Source organism: Micropterus dolomieu, linkage group LG10 (assembly GCF_021292245.1).
Source record: "Micropterus dolomieu isolate WLL.071019.BEF.003 ecotype Adirondacks linkage group LG10, ASM2129224v1, whole genome shotgun sequence".
Taxonomy (NCBI): domain Eukaryota; kingdom Metazoa; phylum Chordata; class Actinopteri; order Centrarchiformes; family Centrarchidae; genus Micropterus; species Micropterus dolomieu.
The window spans coordinates 5,259,929-5,270,212 of NC_060159.1; the positions used below are offsets into that span (position 1 = coordinate 5,259,929).

Sequence of the window (10,284 nt, forward strand, 5' to 3'; positions counted from 1 at the left end):
TGAGGACAGCCAAACTCCTTGCAATAATGACCATTACATGTCTTTCAGCTGCTTGTGAAGAGTCTCCTACCCTTCTTCTCAACATTTTGTAAATCACAACAAGCAGGATTAACAGGTTTATCACCACTATTGTCAGTGCAGGGATCACAAATGCCAGTAGAGCTTGGGAATTAACCCAGTTGAGCCAGCAGACCCCAGCGTCTTGGATGTACGCTTTTTGGGGTGCAGTTACAGCTATTGTTATGACAGCGATGATGAGAGGGCCCCCGTAGCCTAGAGAGAATCCAATAGCCAACATAGATGTTTTAGACAAACCCCCGTCGAAGACACTGACTGTGCGGTAGAACAACAGCAGAGCTGAGGCTAACATCCAGAAGAACAGGGCAAGGTAGAAAAAATGGATAAAAAATGTAGCCGCAGTGCATGCTGATTGGTTTACTGTCTTTGCATCTGAGATGGCGGCCCCAATAATGAACCAGATGTCAGCAATCAGGAGAGACACAGCGATGTTCACAATGGAAACATGACGCAAGTAAGATGTGGTGTTCCTTCTTATTTTTCTCCAGATGATAGCTTCAATAATGAGGCATATGACCAAGGAAGCCATAGATATGCCAACTCCAATGTAGGTAATGTAATCCAACACAATGTCATCTTTGCTGTAAGGTGACATAAGGATAGAGAACGAGGTCAGGTGGTTGCAGTTGCAGGTGACGTTGGTGTTGTTGGATACCAACACGCAGCCCCCATTGTCCCATCCCCCGAGACCACTGAAGAGGCTGAAGTTCCAGAAAACACACTGAGCGTTCCCCAGAGTATTGTTTATAATATCAAATGTGAACGAAACATTATCGACGGTACCACTGGACTGAACAAGTACGACTCTCCCGTTGATGACGTAGATGGATGAATTTCCTTTGTCTCTTGCAGGGAGCACATTATCCATTGAGGCAAATGTTACCGCAGTGATAAACTTACTTCTTCCATCAGATGTTGGTATGTCTATCTCCACAGAGGAATCAAAGTCAGCCATGAAAGTGTTTGTAAATGTAGTTTTGTTCAAGAGAATTGAAGGTGTGTCAATATTGAAAGAGTCATTGGTAAGGCGACTTGTTATATTCTCAAGGGACTGCAAAAATGCTGAGCTGACACTTTTTCTTTGTGTTGCTGTAATGTTGCTGGTGTCGTTGCCATTCAGATAGCCCCATGATGCCTTTGAGCCATTTATGGTTAGGACACCTGCAGTTAATAGGACGTTCTAAATTCAAAGGAAAGAAGATATTAGTACATGTAATATTGTATTGAAATGTGCATATTGTGTAGGACATGTACAAACTTCAGCAGACTAATTCACATACCTGCATTGAAGTTTCAGTTATTGTGATATTTGGTGATAATGACACATTGGCTACATTGTTGAGTATTTGAACAATGGCGTTAATGGTTCCAGGAGAGTTAACCACTTGCTCAGTAAAGCTGACAGTGGCAGAGCTGAGTTTTTCCAAGAATCCTGGCAATGAATTGCTATTCAAGTTCTGTGAGATGTATGAGAAAAAAAAGTAGGATTACACACTATTTCACAAATCAAATAAAGTTACTATATGTATGATTTGTATTTACTTACAGCATCTTTAAAATTATGGCATGGGTTTTTGTTGGTAGAAAAATTAAACAATAGTGGTAAAATTTGATTCAGCCTTTGATCCGCAAATTTCATCTGCCGCATATGGGTATGACCAACTGAGTTTTTGCAGTGTTGTTGAAAAATGGCAGTAGTGTAGTGCTGGTGCAGTGTGACACAATATTGAACTGAGGCTAAATATATTATATATATCATAAGGAGCACTACATTATTAGCTGGAGTTGAAGTGAGCTTCACTAATGACCAAAGCAGTAGATTAAATGGAACAGGAGAGATGTTAAGGTATCTTTAAAGTAAAAAGAATCCCAAAACATAAATATACATCACCCCAAATATTAATATTAGAGATTCCCCAAGTCAGTCCAAATTATTGTTTTCCATCTAATACTAATTTATTCTTTGTTTGTCTGTAGCCTCTAAACAGTACTAGACAACACCCTAACCCAACCTAGCGTCCTTTGAACATGATCACCCTGAACAAAGATTCACTTTATTATGTATAATAATAAGATTATGATAAGATTATGTATAATCAACAGTTATCGTCTACTTCTATGGTGGACATTGAGTTAAGATTATTTTCTCTATTTTGAAATTTTTCCTAACCCTAACCTTGGGTTCGTTGGTGTGCATGTGTAGGCGTAGAGTGTATGTGTGTGGTGGCAGAAGAGGAACACTTGCTGAAGAGACGGAGCCCCAGCTTCACTGGTGTTGTGCAGAGTTGTCCGCACCTCGCGGGTCTTTCGTATATAATTTATCACCGTTGATGAACCACACACAGAATATTTTATCGTTTTTAAATAGCCGGCTACTTGAAATAGACCCATGCATGCAGTTATCGGCAGCACGGCAAAAACTCTGCACAAGACCGGTGAATGGCAGGCGAGAGAGAGAGAGAGAGAGAGAGAAAGAGAGAGAAAGAGAGAAAAGGCTCTTCAAAAAAGCCTCAGTTTAGCTGGAAATGTACAGTTTACGTTGAATGAATAGAGACTGCAGCTCTGCAGCTTCTCAAGATTAAAGCGGAGCTACTGTGTGTAACTCGGCTCCGTTTCAACAAGTTTGTGAGAGAGATTGAGCAAGCAAATGGAGGTGGTGAGCGAATCTATGCGCTGTGAGCGGCTCCACAATGTATTAATATTTTACTCATATTGAATAGTATAGTCTATAGTATGTGGCATTGAATGGGAAACACTGAAGTGGGGTGTAGATTCTATAGACAGAGGCCAGTGTGCCCTAAATCAGTAAATCAAAAAACCCTGAACTAGGTTACCTGAGACTGCTGGAACAGCTCCTGGACAATTTGAAGGACGCAGTTGTCTTGTTTATTTCCCCACTGACCATCGCTCCCACAAACAGCTGTCTTTGCTCCCACATAGTTTGGTTCGCAGGGAGCTTCAGCCACGTAATTAAGAGTTCCACTACCATACACAGGATCATTGACACATATAAGTTCTAGAAAGAAAGAAAGAAAAAGTAATTACTGGGAAATAAAACTGACCTGAATTTAACAAAATGCTCTAATGTCTGGATCAATACTTACTGTCGTTGGTTAACACCAGTTTAATATTCATGTTAAATTCCATATGGTTTATCACTTGACAAGTGACAATCTGGTTTTCACAGGTACTGGGTATAGGAAACGGATAGGTGATGGCTGGGCCTAAACATACAAAAAAACTGTCATCTTGGACAAACAGTTTCAACATTCACTATAAAATACTATATATGTATAACCATGATCTCAAATAATGTAGTATATGCAATATGTAAAAAAAATGTTCCAGTAGTTGATTCTCCTTTTGGTGCATTTTTGTTTCAGGTTTACCTGTAGGAGAATTTTCTTTATTAAACACAACATTATAGGGGCTGTTGACAGAGCACTGCAGTGTCACTGACGTTACGGCACCACATTGGACCAGTTGTTTCATCGGTTTCACTTGGATCAAGGGTTTGTTTTGGAAAGTGTATATTCCGTTGGATGTCTGTCTGAATATTCCACGGCTCCCACTGTCTTTCAGCATACATTGATACCTTCCTGAAATTAAAGGTGATCATCAATTAACATCAAATCACTGTGAGGCCAGTGTTGCCAAACAAATACAAAAATGTGTGGGCTGACAGCACCCTCAGGCTATAAGGGGGGCATCAACCTAAATCAGCTTTCAGGTTTTGATATAGTACGACAGTAGTAACAACATTATCTACAACTTCCAAATGTTTTGTGCTGTAAGCGTTAAAATAGGAGACTTAAAAAGACTTGAACAGTATGCATGGAACTGAAATGACATTGGTTAATTAAAGTGGAGAGCTTTTTTCTTTGTCTCATCGACCTTTAGGCTTTAAAAAACACAAGAGGGAGTGAATTTGAATAGATGATATTGTAACAACTATTTAGTGAATACTGGCGCTTTTCCCCATTCTACAGAATGGAAATTCCACAGGCTGTATATTGAGACTTCAGTCATTAAGAAAATAATTTATCTGCTTCTTTTGTGATGCATTTCAACCTGTATAATTCTTTACCATTAACTTTTGTAACATTTTTGGTCAAACATTACCATGACCCGATAATTTTTTGGCATTGGTGGGACAGGCTAAACATTGAAGACAGCGTAGGTGTTTTGCACAGTAAAACAAATACTGCCCTCAAGCCAATCACAGTTCCGCATTCGCGCAGGTCAGAGCACAAGGAGAAACGTCCTAGGCAGCACTTGCATTGTAAATGTGTATGATTTTTAATGTCTCCTGGGACAGAAATAAAAATAATTTCTTGACTGCGCCATACTTACCAACATCAGTGATAAAAAAATGTTTCACAGTTAATGTTGCTGCTCCATTTGCAGTTCCAAAGTGATGTTCATTATCTTCGAGTATTTTAGTGCCATTAAGTGTCCACTCTGCATTCGAGATGGTACTGAAATTGAGATCCTTTGGTGGAGGGCCACATGTCACAGTCACACTTTCCCCAAAAATTACTGAAGGTGGATTAAACGTTAAGGGTGCTGGGCCTTTAAAAGAACAGACACAAAGGTCAGACAATTATCATGCAATCATCTGTACAAAATAATTTGATATTCCTGACATGACAAACAATGCTTATGTGAATTTAAAACATGACATAACATACTGTGTCTCATAAAATGTTTTTAAAATGTGTTAAACTCACTGTCAAATATCACAGGGTATATTTTTCCCAGCTGTGTAAATACCCCTGATGTTACTGCAGCAATTTCCATATCATTTATAGAGTTTGCTCTTACAGTATAGTCAACGATGGTGCTTCCACTCCTGTAATACAGAATTGAATCCCAATGAAAATACAATCACAAGAATTTATAATGTAGTTCATATTATATCTGCTCTATAAACTTGATGTTAACCATTAACTATCTATCACCAATCTCATCAAATCTTAAATCTCTTTTTTTTCTTTTTTCGCTTTTATTTCAGATACCAACCTGCCCTTCCTCACCCTACAGCCATCGTGACAGGTTTCAATTCAAAATGTATTCATTCTTTATCTGGTAATTTCTTTTGTTCTCTGTATGTCTTTGTAAAGCACCATGTAATATGTTTTTGAAAAGTGCTATAACATATTATATACATACATACATTAAAATAATAACAATAACAATAATAATAATTGTTATTATTATTAGCACTTCAGTTCAGTCACCAGATAACTTTTGCTGATGCTCTTTTTGGTGCGCATGTTAGGAGCTATACACACATTTTGGATTTTCAGACAACTTGTAAATACCTTAACATTCTCCTTTGTTCTTTCAGCTAGTTACTTTAGTATTCCAGTCAGGTACTAAAAACTTCCAGCAGCCTACAGACTTGGAGTAAGTGAACAATACTGGGCCAAAGAGAGACTTGAAACATTTTTATATGGTGCCATATTTGACTGTGGGCATATTTAACTTAGCTGCTTATAAAGCCACCTCAGCTAAGACCAGTTTCAGATGAACCCATAGCTCTTTGAGCTAAATTCTACCTTGCATGCTAACCACATCCATGATGCCAAGATGCTCACAATGACAAAACTAAAAGTTCTGATGCTGAGCAGTGCTATTTCATAACAGAATGTATCTTATTAAGCATCTTAACATTTTCTAATTAGCACTAAACACAAAGTCCAGTTAAGGCTGATGGGAATGGCAGGTAGGTATTTGGAATTTAACCAAAGTATGAGAAAAGTGAAATTTTAATGGGAAGATGGTGCTAGAATAAAGGTTAAGGGGGGATAAATGTCTCTGCCAAATTCTGTGGCAATCTAAAAGCTTTTGAGACATTTTTATTCAAAATCACAAATGTCAACCTTAAAAGGAAAAGTTAGAAGGTCGCCAAAGTCTTTAAGATACATCAAGCTGGAACCACGAATGTCTGTACGTTTTGTGTCAATCCATCCCAAATTACAGTTTTCTCGACTGCTTAAACACATTTCCTGAAATTATGCCTCTTTTTCTCAAAACTCTAAAAATAAATCCACAACTTCTCACCCAATTCCTCAAACTTCTTTCAGTTCAAAATGAAGCTCTCCACTCAAAACCATTCAATCTTGCTGAAAAACTAAACTTTGCCCTCAGACATATGGAGGACCGATCCTGACACATTCAGAAATAAATACAGAAATAAATAGATGCTCAATAAATAAATAAGCATCCAATTAAATACACAAAAAAATAAAGTAAATAAATAAATGTAGGTAGTAATTAAATTATAGAAAGGAGACATAAATGTATATATTTTAATTAGTGCCTTTATTTATTCACCTTTGTAATAATTACCTTATTTATTTATTCTCCGTTATAATCTTCAACTTTATTTATTAATTACTTTTTTTTTTAATGTATTTATTTATGTGTGTGTTTTAATATTTTTGTCTGTTTTATTCTTCCTTTGTATTTTGTTACCTTATTTATTTTCACCCATGGTATTTATTTCTGCCTGTCCTTTTTACATTTCTGTATGCATTTCTGCTTCATTATGCAAATGAGGAGGGGCTGTGTCTCAAGGGGTGAACTTCTGGTGGACCAGTCAGACGGGAAAGCTCTAGGCCTTCTCTGCCTGCAGACATCAATGGGCTTGCTCCTCACACAGTCAGATGGTACAGTATAGTATAGTACAGTATTTTAACACCTGTTGAACCCTGGCTGTGATTTCATTTTGCTAATAAAGCTTTTGCTTCCATAATTCTGTCACTTACATCTTTTTCCTACACTACATTCTATAAAGTAAAGATGACACTTTTACATAGTTTGTTGCTAAAAATGCACACCCCTTTAAGCCAGAAATGCAGGGTGGTTTACAGCAAAAGGAAACTGAATTACAAAAAAACAATGGATTTCGCATTGTTTATTGTATGCAGGTAGATCTGAAACAAGAAAAGTAATGCAGTTTCAGTAATGCCATCAACTGTTTGTATTTAGAAAGTCGTTGTGCTCTGATTGATTGATCTGGGCCTCTTGCAAAGAAAACGTGCTAGGGTTTTGACAGAATGATTTGATTTTAAGTCAGGTTTGCTGTTTTGATAGTTTGTGTATGTAGAGAATGTTTTTTTGCTTGTACTATTTAGCTAATTGTGGTGGGCAGGTGTGTTGCTGTGTTAAGAGTTTCGATAAAGTATCTTAAGTTTATTATTTATTTTAAGTGGAGAGCTTCATTTTGACCTGAAAATAGGAAATTTGGGGAATTGGGTGAGAAGTTGTGGATGTGTGTTTAAAGTTTTGAGAAAAAGAGGCATAATTTCAAGAAAAATGTTTAAGCAATTGAGAAAAACTGTGATGGTATGGTATTAACAGGCCGATGTTGGACTAATTGTGTTGAGAGTTTTTAAAATGTGACTATAGATTGGACAAAATGATGTTAGCGGTTGTAAAAAACTGTAATAGCCATTCGACGATTGAGCCAAAGCAATTGAGAAAAAATGTAACGCTGGTACTCGACACACAATAACACCACCCTTTAAGTCTTGTTTCAACCGCCTGAACAAAGTCTGCTAAAGTACAAGCACATTTCCTGCTTTATACTCAGAATGCAACCACACTTTTTTCAAAACACTACACACATAAACGTAAACATAAAATTTACTGTAAACATTCTGCTAAAAGTGTAGTTTTGGACACAGCGTGTGATTTAGCCTGTGAACCCCTGAATATCTGTACAAACTTTTCTGAAAATCCATCCAACAGTGGTTAACATAATTTAGCCTGGAACAAAGTGGTAGACTGGCCAACAAAAAATGTAAAGAATTCTTATTTTCAATGTAGCGACTACACCCTTAAAATAGCCTACTGAAAGACATCTTCACTATCACTCCTTTATGTAAACATTACATTTCAATACCAAAATTACCCTAACACTATGATAATATAGTATGTTACGTACGTGAAAAGAACATTAGTAGAAAAGTACATCATCTGTAAAATCAGGACAATTTTTGACTTACTTGAAACCAATGATGTTGACTGATACTAGTGTTGAGATGTGCTTATTACATTGTTCTTGAATCTGTTAAAAAACAATGACATAGCCCGCTTGTTATCAGTTCTACAATTACATCAACATCAAACATCACATAAATTCATTACAGGAACACTGGGACAAAATTGATTAACACATCAAAACTTACTGAGAAATTAGTGTTTCTGTAAACTTCACTTCTTTGGTCATTGTATGTAGAATCATAAACTAGGTCCATGGTGAAATTTAAGTTCCTCACTAAAACAGAAACAATTGTCATCACAAAGAAGCACTTTCATGAGATACAAATAATTTCATTTATATATTCTATGTGCAATACCCTGTGTTGTTGTTGTTGTCTTGGGCATTGTAGTTGTTGTCATTGGTGTTGTTGTTGTTGTGCTGGGTGATGTAGTCGTCATCGTTTGTGTTGTTGTGTATGTTGTTTCTGTCGACACTGGTGTTGTGATTGTTGTGTTTGTTGTTGCTGTTGACACTGGTGTTGTGATTGTTGTTGTGGTTATTGTTGCTGTCAGCACTGCTGTTGTTGTGTTTGTTGTTTCTGTCGGCACTGCTGTTGTTGTGTTTGTTGTTGTTGTCAACACTGGTGTTGTAGTGTTTGTTGTTGTGTTTATTGTATTGTTTGTTATTGCTGTCGAAACTGGTGTTGTAGTGTTTGTTGCTGTTGACACTGGTGTTGTTGTGTCTATTGTTGTGTTTGTCGTTGCTGTCAACACCAGTGTGGTGGTGGTTGTTGTTTTTGTTGTTTCTATCGAAACTAGTGCTGTTGTGTTTGGTGTTGCTGTCAACACTGGTGTTGTAGTGTTTGTTGTTGTGTTTATTGTATTGTTTGTTATTGCTGTCGAAACTGGTGTTGTAGTGTTTGTTGTTGGTGTCGTCATTGGTGCTGTTGTGTTTGTTGTTGCTGTCGACACTGGTGTTGTTGTGTTTGTTGTTGCTGTCGTCACTGGTGTTGTTGAGTTTATTGTTGCTGTCGTCACTGGTGTTGTAGTGTTCGTTGTTGCTGTCGTCACTGGTGTTGTAGTGTTCGTTGTTGCTGTCGTTACTGGTGTTGTTGTGTTTGTTGTTGCTGTCGTCACTGGTGTTGTTGTGTTTATTGTTGCTGTCGTCACCGGTGTTGTAGTGTTCGTTGTTGCTGTCGTTACTGGTGTTGTTGTGTTTGTTATTGCTGTCGTCACTTGTGTTGTTGTGTTTATTGTTGCTGTCGTCACTGGTGTTGTTGTGTTTGTTGTTGCTGTTGTTACTGGTGTTATTGTGTTTGTTAATTCTGTCGTCACTTGTGTTGTTGTGTTTATTGTTGCTGTCGTCACTGGTGTCGTTGTGTTTGTTGTTGTGTTTGTTGTTGCTGTTGTTACTGGTGTTATTGTGTTTGTTGTTGTCGTCAATGGTGTTGTTGTGTTTGTTGCTGTCGACACTGGTATTGTTGTGGTCATCAATGGTGTTGCTGTGTTTGGTGCTGTTGTCATTGGTGTTGTTGCTGTAGAAGAAGAATTTAAAGAAAGTCTGTCACCATCATACACAAAAATATTCACAACACCTTTCACAATATGTATTGATGTAATCCTAAATTATGTCGATCTAAGTATTCTGCAACACTTGGTATCAATACATACTACTACAAACATTGTTTAACTGTATCCATTGAAAACAAAGCAAAAATGTTCACATACCAGGAGGTGGGGTTGGACACGGTGTGATATCTGTGGGGCAACATTGGAGATGAAATGAATACAACTTGTTTATCTGCTAAGGAAAACAAAATGACTTCTATTCTAATCAACATGAACATGCGTATGTCAACACATGTAGGACAGTCAGCCAGATACAGTAGATATTCATTTGTAAATTTTCTAGCACAACTTTTATTTGAACTACTACTAAACAGAAATGCTTACTTGTGATTGGTTCACAGAGTGCTCCATCAGACGGAAGTCCATTTATGCACCCACAGGTTTGGCTGGTGGCATTGCTGCACGCACCGTAGATGTTGCACTGGTCACATGACCAAGCAAACTGCTCCTCACAATGACACTGCAGTCCTCCAGTGGAGTTTGGATAGCACCCTTTTAAAGACAATTCAAAACAATTCAAGTCATACTTACTAAATCATACACCATTGGATAAAAGATAATTCAATCAGCCAAACAGATCATACA

At 37.4% G+C, this 10,284-nt stretch overlaps 1 protein-coding gene across 1 annotated transcript in view; it reads right to left on the reverse strand.

Annotated features, from left to right (window-relative positions):
- The window catches only part of LOC123978197 (adhesion G protein-coupled receptor F5-like), a 9,958-nt gene extending 116 nt beyond the window's left edge, over positions 1-9,842 (reverse strand). Inside the window, exons 1-12 of the mRNA XM_046061362.1 lie at positions 9,799-9,842; positions 8,713-9,371; positions 8,448-8,564; positions 8,277-8,365; positions 8,094-8,155; positions 4,809-4,930; positions 4,432-4,650; positions 3,468-3,677; positions 3,183-3,302; positions 2,913-3,094; positions 1,359-1,535; positions 8-1,258 (exon numbers count right to left, since the gene is read on the reverse strand). Of these exons, the coding sequence (XP_045917318.1) occupies positions 8-1,258; positions 1,359-1,535; positions 2,913-3,094; positions 3,183-3,302; positions 3,468-3,677; positions 4,432-4,650; positions 4,809-4,930; positions 8,094-8,155; positions 8,277-8,365; positions 8,448-8,564; positions 8,713-9,371; positions 9,799-9,842 (3,252 nt within the window). The remainder of the gene's footprint in view (positions 1-7; positions 1,259-1,358; positions 1,536-2,912; positions 3,095-3,182; positions 3,303-3,467; positions 3,678-4,431; positions 4,651-4,808; positions 4,931-8,093; positions 8,156-8,276; positions 8,366-8,447; positions 8,565-8,712; positions 9,372-9,798) is intronic.
- Between the last annotated feature and the right edge of the window lie 442 nt (positions 9,843-10,284).